A 21940-nucleotide genomic window follows, 5' to 3' on the forward strand; every position below is an offset into this window, starting at 1 on the left:
TGCCAATGTTCAATGTGTCTCTGTACCATTAATTATAGAGTTTAAAACTTAAAGAAGAAAGAAAGAAAAGAAAAGTAAAGAAAAAAAAAAAAAAAAAAAAAAAAAACAACAAAAACATTTAAATAAAAAATTAAATAAAAAAAAGTGAAATCTAATTTTAAAAAGAATACGTTCAAATCGAAAAATTATATCGCCAAATACCCCCAAAGTATTGGCGGGCCTCTTGTGATATAAAAAGGCAGAAATGGTCGAACGAAATCAGTGTCGGTCATTTGATCGTTTGTCGAAGAACCTGTTTGCCTCGTACTGGTTCTGATTCAAACGACAAGTACGATAATTCAAGACACGCGCAATAAACAGCGAATTAAAACCTATAAACAATCTCCATCCGGAGATCAATCGACGTGTAAAAAACCGCGCAATAAAATGATGGAATCACACACATACACATACATACACATCGTATATACGTTTAAATGAAAGAATACATAGCATTAGGAAGAGAAGAAGAAAGAAAAAAAAAAAGGAAAACTTAATTTAAGTGACTTTAAAGTTAAGTAAAAAATAATTAACTATGACAAGCCAATCTCAAGACAACGCCGCTTACAAGGAGCCGTTCTATATTAAATTGATTTACTTAATAAATGAATTGAGAAGAAGAATTACTAACCAATGTAAAAATATATATATATACGTATATTATATATATATATATGTATATATAAAATAAGGTAATAATATTTAATGAATAAAAAATACTAAATCCACATACTAACGATTATGAACGTAAGTATAATAACGAATAGATAAGTAACTATATTTAACTATAATTAAAAAAAAAAAACAAAAAAAAAAAAAAAAATACAAAAAAAATACAGTATAGGTAATATTATACATGGTTTAAAATAAAGAATTATAAACAGGCCTGTCAACAGCAGCGATACCATACATCTTATTTGTGTGACAGATTTATATCGATCGAACAGTATCGTATTTGATTATTATATTTTTTTTCTCCTTTTTTTTTTCCTTAAAAAACTTTTCTTTCTACTAACAAAGCTGTTGTTTAGCTTCGCAAAAATACTTTTGTGCAAAGAATTGCTTTTATGTTAACGCCTGTGTAACACAATTAACACAAGCAAATTCAATCACTTGTAGACACACAGGGACACACGCGCGCGAACACATACACAGACACGTCTTATACGCATGAATATATGTTCCGAGGAAGAATGTAACGAAGAATGCTGAGACAAAGTTTAACGTGAGAGAGAAAAATGAAAACCTATATATTTGGAGAGAAAAAAAAGCAACAAAAATACAAATAATCTGCAAAAAATATGAAAAAAACCCGTTGAGAGTGGGAAGTGGCGTAGTCGAGTAATTTATTTCGAAGATTGAACTTAGAATCTTAGGAAGATATTTGTTGTGATAATAATATTGTACTCTAGCGCTTAGGTTACAATTACTCTACGCGTTTAGGAATGGATAAGAAGAAAAAAATTAATATGACTTATATATATCTATATATATATTGTCTATATTATTACTATTATTATTGATTGATCTATTATCTATATATTGCATATTAATTGGTAAGGAAAAAATATCTATATTATCATACACACACACATCCTTGGATAAGTAATGCAACAATACGATTTTTAATATTAATATATTTATTATGAGCTATTAGCTATTATCTATTATGATTTATTATTATTATTATTATTATTATTATTATTATTATATTTGCCCCTAGCGATTATTATGATTATTAAATGTTGTGAAGATGTGCTGGTAGCATGTGAGTAAAGCGCAAGTGGCGCTATATCATAGGTATATGTATACAGCGTAATTTAAAAAAAGAAGAAAAGAAAAAAAAAAATGTGCATAAACAATTAGCATTAATACACGTGATGAAAATTTTTGTCGCGAAGAGTGCACATCAGTATTTGAAAAATGATTTCAAAAAGGTTTGATACCTCATCGAAGTAAATGTCACATTTGAATTGCGTACTTGTGTAATAATCACAAACGAGATAGGCGTGAAACACGAATTACATTCGTTTCACATGTATTTTAACAAATCAGACGTCACACGGACGGAACTTGAATTTATCGGCGTAAAGAAATTTTTTGAATCCACATTTAGGACAAAAAACAAACCAAACAACAAAAAAAAAAAAAAAACAAAAAACAAAAAAAAAAGAAGAAGAAGAAGAAGAAGAAAAATAAATAATAATTTAAGAATTTAAATAACACACTTGCAATGTGATATCTCGTGTCTTGTCTGACGAGACGTTTTAAGATAGTTGGCGTTTGTTTTTCGTGTAAGTTAAGGTAATAGAGCAAAAAAAAAAAAAAATGAAAAAAATGAAAAAAAAAAAAATAAGTAATAATAATTAATTAAAATTCCGTATGAACGAATGTTTACCGAAAAGAATCATTGTCATGGCTCAAATTGTGTGACTCGAGTTTGAGTGACTTATTTATTTATTTTTAATTTTTTTTTTTTTTTTTTTCTATCTCTTGTTTGTCTAGGCCAATAATTTACACTCTGCTAATAGCAACAAAACTTTTCATATTCAGAGTCGGTGGGTGATGATACGTATTGGTTAATAAAATGTTTTGCGGCTATTAGTGGTTCATAATAATCGATAGGATCTGACTCCACATGCCATTTTAGCTTGTAAGCGTTTTGAATGAATTAGATGACGATTATTATTATTATTATTATTATTAATAATATTATTATTATTAAAATTATTAACAATATTATTATGATTAAGAAATTTAATTTTTTCTTCCGTTTTTACTTTTATCCATCTTTATTATTGAGATTCGCGGTAGACTTCACCTCGAACATGACCAAATAGAAAAGCTAGTAGCGGTGTAGGAAGACTAAAACTTAGTTAGCAGCATATATACTACTATATATAACATATGAATTACTATGGGTATACATTAGGCTTACTAACAATTCAAATCCCCTGCCCTACTTATGTTCAATTGGCCATTCAAGCGAAATTATCTACACATGATTCGTCCGGTACAGTTAAACAATGGATTATAACTTCTTTTACAAGGTATCCACATTACTATTAATTTCAATCAGCTATATTTATGTGTACAAAAAAAAGTTGGCCGAATATCTTCTGCATAAAATTTTTGCGCTTAGAATTATGAGGGAAATAAAAAAAAAGAAATTGTTATTTCGTCCGCTGTAAGTATATCGTATGAAACAAATGGAAGAATTTTTGCTTCTCAACCCAGTAATAATTAACAGTTTTATGATACAGAGCATAGACTTAACTAGTAAATGAAGTATTCTCTTCGGAGTGTTCGTTCCGACTGTTGTCAGGGGTCAGCTAGTCTAAATACCCACTTCCCAGCGACACTCGGATCACGCTTCAAGAATTTTTCGTCTGTTTTTTTTTTCTCTCTCTTTCTACCCTGCCCCCTTATTTCATATGCTGCGACTAGCATAATTATCCAGACAACAAAAAAAAATAAATAAACAAAAAAAAACAACACTTTAAGGATATATATATATATATATATAATATTCTCCATACGTAGGGTTTTTCTCATAATTTAAGGAATCGTTGCACAGTATAACAGAGAGCTCGTACCACTGATACAAGACAATGATGAATCCTTGTGTGAACTGAAATAGTCAATTTTTAAATATCTGATGAGTGAAAATTATAATCGATTTAAAAGGAAGCAGAAAGAAATAACGCACGAGACAAGGAGATGGAAATGAACGAATGTAGAATAAAAAAGACTAAATACAGACTAACAAGAAGAAAAGAAAAACAAAACCAATAAGAAATAATCTTTGGACTGTGGAAACAACTGAGAGATCCTCAAAATTCTTTGCGACTGATCGGATTTTAATAATTCCTAAATTATTATCTAAGATCCACTGACATTTCCACCGACATATCCGTCAACAGGAACGACCTCTTTGTATCGATCTGTGATCTCTGAATAAATCAGTGAATAAGTCTGGTTCTGTGGCCACTGACTGTGCTATGTTATTGGTTGTACGCTGTACCTATGAGGCAGCACCTTAATAATTCCTTATTACTGCTCTTAATACCACTTATTATAATTAAATAATAAGATACTCTTATTAATTGTTTGTATTTTAATTTTTTATGAAACTTAACTTTCTTAGTCGAATGGATACTTACGGAGTCAGTGGACGAGATGTGTACGGATGATTCAAAATCACGTTCCAAGGCTCAAATTGACCAAAAATCTAATATTTATAAATTACTCAATTATCGTCTAATTTTTTTTTTTTTTCATCAATTTTCTGTTTTCTTTGTGTGAAATCATTTCACATTACACACGCATAACATATACAATTATTCCGTTCAAATTACGGAAAAGTAAGAAGCGTAGAGAAGCGAAGAAAGGTATCGGTTAAATTGATTAAAATCCTGTTTAAAATATGATCAAATTCATTCTCTTTATTATAATTCGACATTGTTTTTAGTCTGTTTGAAATAATCAAGTCGATTCATCGTTGTAATAATATTCTACCTGTAAAACTGGACGTGTTTTTTTTCTCGTCTCTTTTCGTACCTCCTATCTTTGACATACCCAAGGATTATTTAGAATATGAAATATAACTGAATTAATTGTCTGTTGTAATCGTAAATTGGTCATTCATTAACCGAGCCGTGGACGAATTAGCAATATGTGGTTACGTTACTTTATGTATTATGTGGCTTCTCGTTGTTCGGAACATACTATATGTATGTCCTTAGTAGCACTTGAATGTCTCCTGAGGAGAATTAAAAATTTTACTCGCTACTTTTTCACTGTGGTTCGGGTAACTCAGACTTGCATTAAACTACTGAAGTTCAAAATATTCATGTGTCCTAATTTATTCTCGATCCATATGCAAAAGTTTATTATGTTATACAGTATATTTACTTATTTTTTTTCAAACCTTGTTATATGTATTTTTGCAGAGTGTGAAAGAAAGCGCGAAAAAGCTGAACTTTAGAATGCGATTTAGTGGAAAATTAAATGAAAATCGAATGGTTTTTTTTTTTTTTTTTTTTTTTTTATTTATTTTTATTTCAGTATACAAAATCAGTTTTCTATTTTAAGATGTATCTGTAGTCTGTACTAAGGTTTATTTCTACCACGTTTACTGTTTTTGTTGGTTTTTTTTTTTCTCTTTTTCTTTTTCATGCTAGATTTTACCTCGAGTTTGTTAATTGAATTCTTACATATATATATATATATAGTATATTAAATAATCACCCAATCATAGTCGGATAATTGCTAATCATTACTATCAACTTGTCGAAAGGTCAGACACCAGATTAGTCAGATAATGGATGAAATAAGAAGAGGGAGAAATAAAATGAATAATAATGGAAGAAAATAAGAATGAGGAAAAATGAAACTGAAAAGAAATCAATAATTATTAATAATGAGAGGGAGGGGGGGGGGGGCACATTTATGAATAAAAACAATAAGATTATTGACGATGGATAAACCCAGTTCAAATTTAGTATTATATGTGAAACACAACGTAAACATGTGCATCCTAGCTGTAACTAGTGACTATATAAGGGTATTTATTTATATAATAGTAAAATTGATATCGATATGTTATGGCAAATGATACCTACATACATATATATTTGTGTAATGATATATATATATGTATGATGATAATATTAACACACTTGGATGTTTAGGATAGGACCATATGTATTTAGGGTGTTGTGTGTTCGGTGGTGTATGTTCATTCCAACTGCTCCATTCATTATTCACTTTACGCGCACACTGCTGCCGATCTGATATTATAAACTGGCAAAACATTCTTTCGATTTCCTCGAAAGACGTAATTTGTTGGTAATTCGCTCGTCGTACGGTTTCCTAGGTTTACTTAAACGCCGCGGTAGGGTTCGAAGTTCTTATCTATTTTCTCTCTGACTATCTTTCTCTCTCTCTGTCTCCCTCTCTCTCACTCTCTTTTGGTAAACAAGAATGAGATAGAAACTAGGAACGTTGAGAAAAAGAAAAGAAAGAAAGAAAGAAAGAAAGAAAGAAGGAGAAGAAAAAATAAAGTAAAACTAGTCATTTTTATTATAAAAATATCGAGACTCGCCGAAACAAGTCGCTTTAATAGAAAGTTTCAAAATGAGTTCTAACGTACAATCGATAGTAATACTTTGTACTACCGAAACAACGAAAAAGAGGAAAGAAAGAAAAATTATTTCTCTTGAAAAAAAATCCGTCACTTTCAAGAATATTTTGTCACATTCTATAAGACGGAAAGGCAGCGACGCAACACACATAAAACATGCCCCATACTACTCACTGCAACGTATTCACAAGACAACTACATTACTATTATTATAAATATAATAATAACTATTATTATTATTATTATTATTATTACTACACATAAAAAATATATTGAAAAGTAACGCTGAAATAATAACTAAAACATAAGGGATAAATAATAAATAACAAATATAAAATTTAACAAATAAATATCATAATTATTACACATAAAAATACGAATATCTATATGTTAATATAAAAGCATATATATGTAAAGAAAGATAAAAAGAAAGAAAGAAAGAAAGAAAAAAAAAAAAACATTCACACAAAAAATAATGATTCATATGTTGTTTGTAGTCTGATGTGTGCTCTGTAAAATTACACGGGGCCGTTTGTCGCGTTGAAACAATCGATTTATTGTTTATTTTTGAGAAGTCGTAACAACCTACAGTGCTCAATTGTGCGCAATGAATAGTTTGTACCACGTAAGAACTATATAAGAAGTCAGAAATATGAGAAATTGTACCAGAAACCAAAGGAACTTCATTCGTAATAATAGAAAACTGTTCGCACTTTTTTTATTTGAAAGTAAATACAAGTTTTGCATTGAGAAACGATTTATTATATACTCGTGGACGTTTATTATTGTCGTTTTACTAATTGCATTGAGATTATTATTATTATTATTATTATTATTATTATTATTTTTACGTTTCGTTGTCCTTCAAGCCATTCCTTCAAAAAATGTGCTTCATCGCGAATAAATGAAAGCAAATTTGTGTTTGTTTGATTTTTGGTACTGTTTTTAACCAACTCTTAGGCACAAGTGAAAAACTCTTTCAACTTGTAAGCATCGAAAGATTTGATCCCAGCGAGAAAAAAACACTACCACCCTTCACCCTCCCCCTCCCATTATAAACCTGTGATCTCAAATTCCTTATATCAAAATAATAATAATAATAATAATAATAATAAATATTAAATCTAAAGTAAAAAAAATGTTTAAATTTAAACGGGGGAGGAAGGGGAAAAAAGTTAATACAATATCATCGCTGATGAAAATGTGTCGTACCGAGCGAGAATAAAAGTATAAAAATACTTAGCCCACGTATCCAAGTATCAAATTTTGCTTGATAACGGAAACAAGGAATAATGAAAACAAATAAAATGATGATATGTTAACGATGATGATGATAATAACAATAACAACATTAATAATAATAATGATAATAATAACAATAATGGCAATTAGACATGACAACAACGGTTGCAATAATACATCTGAAATTGAATAATGTTAAAATCGAATAATCTCTTGATCGAAGAGCGGCGTGCATCGCAAAAATATGAGTCAATGCCAACGACGGCATGTTCTAGGACTTAGGAGCTTCGTATTTGAATCACAATCACTTTTGTACGCATAAACGTAAGTTTGAATGTTCGAGAGAAAAGAAACAAAAAAATATATAAATAAAAATAAAGACGTAACGAAACAATGTCGCAAAGAAATACTGTAGTTAAAACACTGTTGTATGATATTGCGATAGACTGAGGAGATGTAGAGGCCAGGCGCCAAGTACCTGAGAAATGGCCCGCTGAGTCACGACCTCGTTGTAACCTAACTAGACAAATAATCTCTGTAACGATACTTAGTTTGATTTCTTCGTCGTACTAAATTGTTGGTTTTTTTTTTCCTCCTTTTTTTTTCTCTCCTCTACTTTACAAGATTGTTTTTTATCTCTTTGTGTGTATGTATGCAGCAAATGTGTTTATCTATCAACGATCAAACTTTAGTTTAGTTGCGGTCTGTGCCTCCCGTTTGCTTGAAAAAAAAAAAAACCAGAAAGAAAGAATGAAGAGGAAAAGAAACAAAATTCAACAATGATGTGCAATAAAGTGTCAAGTGACGTACATGCATACAAATATATGCATAATTATTGAGTCGGTGTGTGATCGTTCAGTCTAACTTGAAAGAAATTCAGCACACATACACATATGGACATTGTATTTACAAATGTTGATAGTTAGCCAGTTTCTAGAGCCTCGAAAGAATAAAAAAATAATAATAACAAGTTATGGAAACTTTTTTCATACTCATCCGAAGCCAAAAAAAAAAAAAAAAAAAAAAAAAAACGGAAAGAAAGAAGCCTACGAGGGATCAATATCTTGAAATAATATCAATACGAAACATATTTTTAGATTATATTCTAACAAATTGATGACTGTCTATTTTATCGCTACACTAGCTGCTGTAAATGTCACGGCTTTTTTTTTCATCCTATATTCTTTAGAAGGTTTTTTTCCCCCCTTCCTTTATTACTAATCATAAAAATAGTAAAAATATTGATTACGTTGTTTTAAAAATTAAATTTATGATCTGGTGGAGGATAATAGGTTTTTTTTAGTCATTTTTTGTTTGTTTGTTTGGTTGTTTGTTGGTTTGTCAATTTTGTCACAAAGTGTGCTTGGATCTTTATTGCATATTACGGTTACGTTTATCACGTTAGGAATAATATTAGTAATAATATTGAAAAAAAAAAAAAAAACAGAAAGAAAGAAAGATAACACCGTTGTAGATGCCATTGCAAGAGAGAAAATAAAATAAAATTATTAATTAAACTAAATCTTCAATAGAATGCATTTTGTTGAGGTGACAGAGAAAAGGACATACGTATTAGCTAAAGAAGAATAAAAATAAGATAAAATAATTATAAAATAATGTAGATATGAAAGGAAAGAAACGCACCCAATGTGACTATACTAATTGTGAGGAACTCTCGCATTATACGATATATTTGAAATAGAGAATATATACGTGTGTGTGTATATATATGTATATATATATATATATGTATATATACATAAGTATATGTATGTATAATCTGTAAGCTTATCTTAAATATGTAATAAGTAATTCCTAGGCATGTAAGATGACGCGCGTATCATTCGGTTTCAGTGCAATCTATGTCACATAGATTAATATTGAGCTGCATCTTCGCAACAAAAAGAGAATTGAAAGAAAATCAAATCAATAAAAAAAAAAAAATAATAATAATAATAATAATAATAAAATCATCTGTACATCCTTTCATCGAAGGCCTCTATCAAAATAATCTTGATTCTCATTTGGCCACTTTGTCTAGTTAGCAGCTGAGTATAAATTTTTGGCAAGTCCCTGCGACAAATCATTTATAATACAAAGAGCCAATCTTTGCACAAGGCAACGTTACACCGTCTTTCGATATACGTCCATACGATGTGTTTTATTATGTGAATTTAATATCAATGCCAGATATCGAATATTCTCATTATTCCATTTATTTTTCAAGTTTCTTCAATTTCGTACTTTAATATAATATATATATATATACATACATATATATATATATATATGTACAACCCGCGTAACTGCTGATGAATACTTAATTATAGATACGGCTCAATTTTAGCTATAGTGGCAGTCTTAGATTAAAATTTACATTTCCCCGGAACGCGCATGATTATTATTATTATTATTATTGTTGTTGTTGTTGTTGTTGTTGTTGTTGTGAGATAAGAATCAACTCTTCCATTACGCAGATTATGCGGCAACTGGCGGAGGAAAATCTGTGAGACAAAAATAATAACCCTGCTGCTCTATATACGCTTAATTGTGTTGCCAATCATTATTATTATTATTATTATTATTATATTAAATAATTTTCAATTGTTATTTTTTGAAATATCACAATTGTTGGGGTGCATCATTACTCGGTTGTGCTCTCTATGTACAATTGAACATTTATTCGGATATTGTAATTTAAATATATAATATTATCATTGATTTTATCTCCGGTAAAGATAATTTTTTGTTTTTATAATAGGATATTAGGTAAAATATTATGGGTCAAAATGGAACAGGCAGTCATTTTGGGATTGATAATTGGCGATATGTTTAAATATTTTTTTCAACAACGATGATTAATGAGATAAAAATCAGAAAAGCTTTGACCTCTTGAAAATGAAATTTCACCACACAATTGGGTTGGTGTGTATGTAATTGAGAAATAAAAACAAATAACAGAAAAAGAAAACATTCTGATACCCAATCGGTTATGTCGAATTGATAATCGTTACGTACTATCGATGTAACAAGAATTTACAATTATTGTTCGCTTAAATTCGATAGAAAACAAAAGTAAAGTAAAAAAGAAACTCCACATTTTACAGCTATTGAAAATTGCATCTTGTAAACATTCTCGAAAGAGACTGCCTACCTGCTCCGGCCAGTAGCAAGTGATTATATTAAATTTCAAATTAATAAATAATTATATTTAAAGGGAAATTCCATATTTCAGTGCCTAAGTAACGAAGTAGCGTGTAATTTAAGAAAATGGGGTATCAGTGCGTATTTGTGGCCTTGCTTATGCATAATCTCCAGCTTTGATTCATTTTTAATATTTAATAGTCAATACTCGGACGGAGAAAAGGCTTTCGTCGTATGGTTCTTTTTTTCTTCCCATTTAAGACTGCTCATACCATATATATTTTATTTCTTATTAATTTAACTAACCGCTTTGGAACAGGGTTGATTTTCGAACAAGTCAATATTTCTCATTGTTCAATGTCTAAAGAGATCGGCACATACCTAGTTGCTCGTCACTTGGTAATATTGTTAGAGTGCGTCGAGCGAATCAGTTACTTTTTTAAAATAACTACCATTTTCATTTTATTATAACTTTTTTCATCCCGTGCACAGTGTTGAGAGTATTATTATCGGCGTCACTTGATATCCGTTCATTTTAAATATTTTAAAAATGTATTTGAATAATCTTGAAATATTGACTATCAATATACGTATAATCAGTACTTCAATATTATTGTCTTATATATATATACATATAAAATGATATATGTAAATTTGACATGATTTAATGCCCCAAATTACCATTGCATGTTAGAAAGCCTGCCTGAATCTAGTCGTAAGAGCGTGCGCGGCATTGAATGTGTTCTGTTTGATTAAAAAAGTAAAGTGTGCGTCGATACTTAGATTATATATATATTTATATATATATATATGTATATGTATATATATATATAAAAGTGACCTTATTGCCTCGTTAGCTGCAAGTATGGTCTTTTCTCTGCCAACCTTTGCTAAGAAGAAAATGCAAGGTGAAATACCAATGAATGATGATTTGATCGTTGGATGGTACGTTTTTGTTTCTTTAGTACTCTTTACAAACACATTAATGTATAACAAGAAAGAAAGAAAGAAAGAAAGAAAGATAAAGAAAGCCTCAAAACTATTGATCGCAACAATGCATAGTTTTAGTTGCGATCAATTACTAACGAAGAGCAAGATAAAATTTCTGTGACCTTAGAGTATAAACTGTAGATCAAAGAGCTGGATATCATAAACAATAAGACGTAACGCTAATTACTATTAATAGGTCTGACGCTGAAATATCAAATAAATATGCCGTGCTGTCTGAAAATGACTATAACTTTCTTCGCAAATTAACTTCCCAGCTTGCCTTAACGTAACGTATACAGCTTTCGAAAAAAGATAAGAAAGAAAGAAACAAGAAAAAAAAATATTTGTAATCAATTGAGTGGACCTGATTTTTCTTTTTTTTTTCTTTTTGTTTTTGTTTTACACCGATGTCGCAGTATTTTTAATTCTTATGTTTGGCGCATCTTCTTAATTATACATGTACACATTAAACAGGGTATATTACACCGTCTAAATGGCATTTAAGTATCTGCATAAATGAATTATTTATCTACGTAAGCGGTATGGAAGGGAAAAATTTAAATAAGGGAAAAAAATAAATAAATAAATAAAATAAGAACAAAAGAAAGAATTGAAACAAAAGACGTCGTCGTACCACATAACGAAACGCTTGTGATAGGGGTGAGCTTCGAGCCAACACAGCTAGTCAAATTAGATCAGATTATTAATGCACGATGATTGTTCATTGATTAACGAGTGTTTCCATGTCGCAATGACAAAACAAACAAAAAGAAAAAAAAAAAAAAAAAAACAAACATTTTCACCGAATCAAAAATAGTACGAAGTACGCATGAGATACGGCAATGACTGTCGAAAATAAAGAAAAAGAAACAGAAGAAGAAATAAATAAAGTGCGAATGAAAAACAATGAAAAAATGTAGCATTTTGCGATCTTACCCTCTTCAATTGACGATGCACGATTAGAAGATAGAAGATTTTTCCTTTCAACCACTTTATTTGTTTGTTGTTATTGTTATTTTTATTCTCGACATTTTTTTTTTTTTTTTTCCCCCTCAATGTTGTTATCCAGCACTTTTCTCTATAAATTATACTATTTGGGCATACACATGTACAATGTATACAGGCACACCCACCGCACACGCCGTAGGTTTAAAAGCGTAAAGCTGTGACACGACGTGCGCGAAGAGATTAATACCGAAGGAATAAGCTAATGAAGTGTTCTTAAAAGATTTGAAACTAATCTGTGAAAATTTTAACATCCCTCTGCAATACACTTTACATTTTAAACGATGTTCCACGATACATGTAACTTAAAGTATGAAGTGAATACACACTATATATATATATATATATATATATATATATATATATATATATATGTATATTATATAAAAATTGCAATCTTATGCCAATTATATACGCGAGTATTAAATAAAACTACAAAGCAGAACACTGACTAATGTCTCTACATGTATGCTATTTTTTTTAGCATTAAGATACTATTATCATTATTATCATTACTTTTATCAATATTATTATTATTATTATTATTATTATTGCTATTATTATTATTGTCCTTTTTTTTCTCTTATACTGGAATTAGAACTTAAGGTTTGAATGTGTTGTACTTGATTGTAAGTTTGAGCTGTATTTAGGAAACGGTGAGTAACGTGCTCATAATGCCAAGTAAATAAGTATAATAGAAATGAGAAGAAAAAATGAAAACAAAAACAGAGTAACAGAGACGTTCCAAGACGGGTGCGCTGTTGTCCGAAGGTTCAGAGATGTTCGCGATTTTCAACTGATCGTCATTAATAAAATCTTGTTTACACGATGCGTAAAGTGAAAATAAGAAGAAAAAACAGAAACAAAACAAAGGAATCAATTTTCAATCGAAACGAACGAAAGATGAGATATATTTCACCGTTGCACATATTTTTAATTGATCGATCATACTATTGTATTTTTTTTTATTTCTTTTTTTTCTTTTTCGTTCAACCTGTTGTTTTCTCTATTAGTTTTTGTGAAATATATTTTTTTCTTTGTTTGTCTTTTTTTTAATATTTTTTTTTATACTATAATTATCATGACTATTATCCTAGCGCGCACGTGAATGCTCATATTGTATAATTCGTTAAATTTAAGACTGTGTTTTTAATAGCCATAGAACTGATATTATTGATCAAAATCAATGCAATCTGTGGGAAATGAATTTTATAATTAAAGAGTAGAAATAAATGTATTTAATTTATTACAAATAGGTTTTCACTGAATATAAAAAGGGGTTTTAAAAGTTTTTTGCATTGTTAGTTTATTATCACCAATATACGCTGTGATGTTTGTCTTTGATTATTATTATTCAATCATTGAAATAACGAATGGCGATAAAAGATATCACAGATGTGAAGAAAAGTTGGCTATCCGATGCGAGAAGAATCAGGATAGAGAAAAATTAATAAGCAAAAATGCAGAGCCGACGGATAGATTGGAAAAAAAAACGTTGTAAGCTTTTAACTTGATTAATTGTGAATAAATTAATAAACTGGTGCATTCGCTCTGTTTCAACCAAAAATTATAGGTACTTTTAAGTGCGAGAGGCAAACGATTTAAAGAATGAAAAAAAAAAATTCTTTTTTTTTTTTTTTCTTTTCTTTTCTTACCTTCTAATGGTATTTATTGTACGAGTAATCAAATATATACATTGTATATGTATATTGCCATTGCAGTATGAATCTCGGAGTCAGTTGAAAATCGTGAACCCTCATCGCGTATTATACATGTATGTTCTCGATGAACCTCAACATAAGGCCTTAATAAATACACTTATCATAGCGATAAAGATGCATATTGTTACAATTAGAGTAAATCAATGAATGAATGAATAAATAAATAAATAAATAAATAAATACATACATACATACATACATTACATACATTACATACATTACATACATAAATAGATACATGAATAAATAAATGAATAATAGGTGAATAATGATGATAATAATCATACCTTTGAAATAAAATTATATTAAATGTAAAGTTACTCTTGAAAGAAATAAAGAAAGAAAGAAAGAAAAATAAGGTATATAGTGAAACTGTAAAATAAATTGAATGATAATTATTGATATCAGGATCCATCGACGCCGCGCAACAGTTTAAAATGATGAATTTGAAAAATAATCATAAACAAATATAATGATAATAATATAAATTATATATCAATTATCTGGGGGTTTATTGAATTTTTATTTTTATTTATTTTTTATTTCTATTTTTTGTTTTTTGTTTCTTGTTCCGGGGACGAGGAATATTAACGAGCATCAATCAATTAAAATAATGAAAACGACAACTGGACGCGAAATGAAAAGAAAATAGGGATTAAACGGGAAAAAGGAGGATAAATAAAAATACGAGAAAAATACATCTACAGAGAGAAGAAAGAAATAAAAAAAAAAATAGTAAAACGAGTTCCATGTACCAAATATACGCAGCAACCCTTAGCGTCAACTGATTTTACCTTATTAAATATTAACATATTTAATGTGTAAGTTTCTAATGTTAAGTAACATTATTATGATAATTGCGCTTAGTGACGTAAGAACTCTATACTAGGATATTATTAATACTGTTGATTATTTTAAGTACACGAGAAAAGAAAAAAATTAAGAAAAAAACACAGACACACACACGTACACACACTCTTAGTTTATTAAGGAATCACAGATTATTTTTTATTCTAAAACTTTAAGACGAACCTTATTAAGATTAAAGACTTTCGCGCGCTCGGTGTTCTCAGTACAGAGCGGTTTCGAATTTGATCTAATTTCCAGAACATTAATCATCTATTCAGAAAGCAACAAAATACTTATTAATACTTCATACATGCATACGCACATACATAGATATAACTGTGTGTGCTTGTGCGTGTGCGTGTGCGTGTGCGTGTGTGTGTGTGTGTGTGTGTGTGTGTGTGTGTGTGTGTGTGTGTGTGTGTGTGTGTGTGTGTGTGTGTGTGTGCATGTATGTATTTACGTATTTATATTGGTAAATTTTAATTTACACCTCAAAGAAATTTTGAAATCCTTTCAATATTGACGATTAATGACGATTAAACAAAGTAAATGAATAAATACATAATAATAATTGTAACAAAATACATATATTACATACGGAGACGGTCGAAAACATACCTAAATATTTGTAAGTAAACGTAAGGATAAAGTAAAAAAAAAAAAAAAAAAAAAAAAAAAATTACTAAAAATATATTTAAAAAAAGTAAAAAAAAAAAAAACTAAAAAAAAAAATGAAAAATTTAGTAAATAAGTTAATAAAAACCAACTAAAAAGTGCATTCTCTTATCTTGATACTAATATATTATATATATATATATACACACATATATATTGATATATTATTATGATTCTTATTCTTCTTATTATTATTATATATTTGTTTTGATTGATTGAATTGCGGCTATTGTGTTTTGTAAGAAAAGAAAAAAAAAAGAAGATGTAGTTGTACTGCATAGAGCCATGCGTGTGGTTACGACATATTTTGAAATGAGATATTTTTCGTGTGTGTTTATTCAGGATATTTCTTGCTACGACATACATGCATATACATATATGTACATACATAAGTATAAAAACTCTTATGCAGTTTATAAGCTTATTTTTCTATATCCTTTTTTTTTTTTTTTTTTTTTTTTTTCTTTATTATTATTTCAGCTTTGGTAATATTTATCAGGTATACATTATTATTCGATTATAAACATGAAATAATTATCTACATACACATACACATACAATCCGAATTGAAAATAATTGTTCAACGATGATCATACATATGTACATATAGACGATACGCGCACGTATCTCTCTGTAACAATAAACAGTTTTACTAAAAGTATCTCATTTTAAATAACATTGAAATGAGTTTTTTTCGAGAGAGAGTGAGGGAGAAAGAGAGAGAGAAAGTATCAAGCAGCTGTACCTAAGTAGAATAATGATACCTATTTCATTATTATTATTATTATTATTATTATTATTATTATTATTATTATATTAAAATAAAACAATTTAAAAAAATATTGGTAAATATTGTAACACCAAGGGTGTAATCTACCCCCCATTTCTGCTCAACAAATACGCTACAATCCTGATGACGCTAAGCTTCATGAAATAACACATGAATTTCAACCAAGTGAGTAGTCTTTTATATATCGACGATGCGTTGAAATGCAAGAGAGAGGAAAAAAATTGAAAAAATATTAATATGGAAGACTGCAGGTCCAAATAAGTTGAACGTTTTCTTTTCTTTTTTTTTCTTTTCTTTTTTTCTTTTCTTTTATCTTAGTTTTTTCTTTTTCAATGTAATCGGTGGTATAACAGAAAAAGAAAATGAGAGCAAAAGTAAATAATACATATTGTTGCGCAGCTGATTTCTGAAGACTAGATTCATCTTTTACCAGATACATTGATCTTTTACTAAAACAGTGTAACTCTTTTTCATTGTATATTTCACCTAACTTATACATACATACATACATACATACATAATACAATTACTATATAGACGCAATATTTTGAAAATATATGAAATTGGACAAGATTTTTTTAAAAGATTACAAAAAAAAATAAAAATAAAGAAGAAACAAAAAAAATATGTATCCGTAAAAAATCCGTTGATATGTATATATATATATCATATGAATTTGACTACAGTGCGAGGTAGAGTCAAGTACAATAATTAACAAAGAATTTAAGATGATTAACAGCGTATCGTAAATTGATGGACGATATTGTAATATTGGTGCGTTCGATTTTTGACGGTAAGAAACATCACCCCCGTGTTATTCCAATTTTTGAGGAAAAGAATTTTTTCACCTGTGATGAAAATGACAAAGAAAATTCGTTGTTCATTTTGTGTGCGAAATACCGAAGAATAAAATGAAGAAAAATTACTTGGATAAAAAAATAAATAAATGTACATATATATATACATATATATATATATATATATATATTCACTAAGTCGATTGGTTGATCGGATTAAGGACGTATATTTAATAACGTTGCCGAGTATAAAGAATATCCTGTATATAGTATATCATTTCCTTAGATCTTCTTGTCGTATATATTATATATACCTATAAACATATACAAAGTAACAGATATATATATATACGTGTGTATATATATATATATACATACATGTATATGATGTGTATGTGTATGTATATGTTTAGGGAAAGTATACGTGTACGCCAAAGTGGTGATTAATGGAAAGTCCTGCTAAATGATGAATGATGCCAAGTGCGAGAATATAATTTCACATACAGGATGGCATTGTCTGTAACGTTAGTTAAAAAGTTGCAAATTTCCAATTCGAGTCACGAAAGATAATCCAATGCGAAGAATTCGAACATTAGGGTGAAAAAAAAAGGAAGAAACGAGAAACAAGAAGCAGACATAAAAAAAAAAAAATAAAAAATAAAAAAACAATAAACAGTAAGAGAAAAATTTAAGTAAAGTAATATTCAATAAATGAATAAGACATATTAATGTTTAGAAGAAAACTTAATTATATACATGTGTACTCTATCGTTATACATACACACAATCGGTTTTATCCGACGACGACTTGTTCGAGTTTAAAACACTCGAGCGTAATATAACATACTAAAGATCTCACGATGGGAAGAGTGCTGGATATCTAGAATCAAAAGAAAAGAAATGCAAAAAAAAAAAAAAAAAAAAAGATAAAGAATGGATGAAAAAAATTAAGCTAAAGACAAAAACGTACTGGGCCTAAAAATGTTAAATAGAAAGAGAAAAGGAGAAAGAGAGAGAGGAGGGGGAGGGATAGAAACAATTCGGAAAGGTCCATGAAAATGCAATTACTTAAGCACAAGTAATTGAAGAAAAAATTAGAAGCTTTAAAATATGAATATTTGTGATATTAATGTAGAAACATTCAATAATAATGAATACAATGCTTTGGCAATTCATAGTCTGAAGCTTCGATTGGTACGGCATCAGGACAAATTATAGCCACGAGTAATGAATATTTTATAAATATATCTATTGACAGTATGAATATTATATATTACGGCATTATAACTGCTGATCCTTTAATATGGATAAATAATAAGTCCTCTCTTATCTACCTGTCGTCATCTTCTATTCTGATATGTGCTTTCCAGCACTCTTTCACCGAACATACTCCCCACAATTAATCACCGATGACCAGGCATTATCCTTTATAGTATAAGAAGACATTAAAACAATATATGTATTTGTAAGAAACGTAATTAACACAAATAGGTAATATATTTTTGGCGGTAAGTGTTGGTAATTACCACTTATATTGATATAATGATAATAATATAACTCTTAAGTATAATAAAATCAATATAATATATATATATATATATATAATTATAAACGATGAAAGATAAAATAATACAAAAAAAAAAAAGGAAGAAAGAAAAAAGAAAAAGAAAAACAGGAAGTAGTTATCATCAATGATTGCACGCATCTGATGAGAATTTGTATTCATATCCGCGTAATAATTGTGGACCTGTTACATACGTCACGAGTTAAATGAACATCTTTTATTTTAATATATTTATCAGAGCTGTGTGCTTCTATGATTCGAGCTGTACTTTATAGCCAGAAATTTCTTTTGCTACAGAAAATCCGGAGATTTAATAACGATGACGGTGACTCGATGAAATGATACATTGATTAGAAGGAAATGTTCATTCGTCATTTTTATGCAAGGATTTTGTCGTTGCACTCGAAATAATAATTAAGGTCTATTATTATCATCATCATTCTTATTATTATTATTATTATTATTATTATTATTATTGCAAGTGTATTAACTGAGGATTATAATATTTTTTTCGAACGTACCTCTTCTTAGTATTTCAAAGAGCTTAAACACGACACTGAGGAGAAGATAATAATCCTTAAACTGTTTGCCGTCATTGACTGGATTTTGTCAAGCTACAACAACTGAGGCACTCGTACAAGAATTTGTCCATAGTGTAATGTTTTATAATTGATAAAAGCGGATTGTAATTTATGAATTAACAAAAATCCATCGGTTAGACTAATCATAGTGCCTAAACCAAAAATGGTCTGAGCCAAGTTCCAGTAATGTTGTGTTGATATTCGAAAAAGAAAAGGAAAAAAACGAAAAAAATCTAAATAAAGAAACAATTACTGATGCCTGATGACTCGAGATTGCTAGCACAAAATTTTTGGGACGAAACAGCAATTCCCCAAAGTATTTTTCGTGTCTATGAATATCAATTTGAGATCTCGCAACGATTTCATCAATATCGTTAGGAGATAATTTTATTTACATGAATTTCAATAATACAATGCGGCGAAGATTGGGAATCGTAATTTCATTTGATCAAAAATGCTGCAGTACATCTCGGCGGTTCAGCTACTTTTTATAATACTCAAAACAAACTTACAATAATCTGTCCTCCAAAAGTTCTGATCTGATCCGATTTTCAAAAAAGTATATGTAATATACGTGTATCTATAGATAAGTTGTGGATGGTAATGGCCAGTTTTTCTTTAAAATAACGAATATAACACCTTATACACATACTCCGACTAACTCAGTGAGCAATATTATTGTTATCGTGAATGAAGAAAGTCTGGTAATATGTAATAAGAAAGCAACACTTATATTTGTGAATATGTAAGTCGAATGAACAAGTTATATCATTAAGTTACTGCAAATTATTTCAATAACAAGCTATGGGACTATAAAAGAAAAAAAAAAAAAAAAAAAACGAAGAAAAAATAAACAAAAAAATAAATAAATGAAATCGATTCCATAATAAATGTGATCCTCGTAGGTTTTTCGAAGGTAAATATTTAATACTTAATAAGCGTGTAACGTCTTTTAAATAGTAAAAATATTTCAGTATACATTCTTTAAAGCTCTATATACTATATACATAATAATGATGACAAAAAAAAAAATATTATATTTAGTCCTAAACAAATCCAATAAAAAAAAAAAACAAAAAAAAAACAAACAAACAAACAAAAACAAACTAAAAACATTTCTTCTGAAATACAGTAACGATGAGTAATTATAAATAATTAGATTGGCACGAGTATAATTCTGGCTGTTGTTAATGTATTAATTTTTCTTTTATTCAATGGCGTTATACCAGTTTCTCCGATGTGCCATTGCCCTATAAATGCGATAAATGAAAAATCAGCGCCAGAATATGTTTAATTATTATTAGCTGATTTATTTTCTACTTTACTTTACTGATCTGTATTAAGCCTAAGCTCTTGAAACACTCAACTCGAGATATATTCTTAATCAGTAAAACTGATTACAGAAATCTCCAATGTGAGTATCTTATGCAGCTTATTGTTAGTGAAAATTATGTTAAGGAAGACTTTTTGTATTCTGAGGAACTTTCTTATATGGTACCAAACTGTTGTTCAAAATAGATCTACACCTCTTTTACATCTTGCTAATTATTATCTAAATATTTTACTTGAAAAGTTATCTGGCTGACAATGAGTTTGAAAATTTTTATTATATTTAAGTGACGCAGAATGCTAACACGCGTGTATGTTAATTAGTTAAATTATTACTTGAATACATGTTATTTCCACTTGGCAATTCGACAGCCGGGACAAGAGAATAATTATAGTATATAATACGTATAATTATAACAAGGTGTTTGTGGAATGAGGAAAAAATCCTGCGGATTCCCTATCGAGGATAAAGACGAATTAACAAATAAGTATAAAATGCAAGCCAAAGTACATGGCTTACTTCATGTCTTCGAAACTAGCTATTAAACTCGATTCAATAAGAATATAGGTATGAAGTAATTTTATATCTGTATATTAACACAGTTAATGTATACTGTGATCTACACAATCATATTATGGCACACGAAAAAAATCACTCTACGTTAGATAATAATTGTGTACTCTATACATAAATGATGAATTTTTAATTAACATTTTACTGATTAGCGGTTGAAAAGGTAAAAGTAAACCATCATATGAATGATCTTGTAACACTTAGTGCTTAGTACTAGATATATGTGTTACGCCAGCTTGATGTTCTTGTGTCGTAAACAATGTACGAGCACAGTGTAATTTAAGAATTTGGTATTTACAACATATTATTATTATACTCTGCATCGATGATAAAGAAAAGAAGATGAGAAAAAAAAAAAAAAAAAATTAAAAAAATAAATATAAAACAAACACAAAAACAAGAGAATCCCTCTCACACACGGTACACGCATACACAAACACACATCGTCTCTGCGATTTGTAAACGTAAATACTTACGGCGCATACAATGCGCAAG

General features: G+C 28.9%; 1 protein-coding gene and 1 long non-coding RNA gene across 11 annotated transcripts in view; both read left to right on the top strand.

The window, feature by feature from the left end:
- LOC124404321 (trinucleotide repeat-containing gene 6C protein) overlaps positions 1–21940 on the top strand; it is a 44573-nt gene that overhangs the window by 21239 nt on the left and 1394 nt on the right. For 2 of the 10 annotated variants that reach the window (XR_006928995.1, XR_006928996.1), the window contains exon 17: positions 3544–4297. The exons of 7 other annotated variants lie outside the window; for them this stretch is intronic. Coding sequence is in view for 1 of the 3 variants with exons in the window: in XM_046878361.1 (XP_046734317.1) it covers positions 12219–12277 (59 nt within the window). In the remaining 2 variants the exon portion in view is untranslated. Of the gene's footprint in view, positions 1–3543; positions 4298–12218; positions 12662–21940 lie in introns of those variants that run through there. One more of the 10 variants, XM_046878361.1, reaches the window with a different exon arrangement.
- On the top strand, positions 12896–21782 carry LOC124404380. The gene is made up of 2 exons (XR_006928999.1): positions 12896–12939; positions 21663–21782. It is a non-coding gene; the product is annotated as an uncharacterized LOC124404380 (long non-coding RNA).

Source organism: Diprion similis, chromosome 3 (assembly GCF_021155765.1).
Source record: "Diprion similis isolate iyDipSimi1 chromosome 3, iyDipSimi1.1, whole genome shotgun sequence".
Classification (NCBI taxonomy): domain Eukaryota; kingdom Metazoa; phylum Arthropoda; class Insecta; order Hymenoptera; family Diprionidae; genus Diprion; species Diprion similis.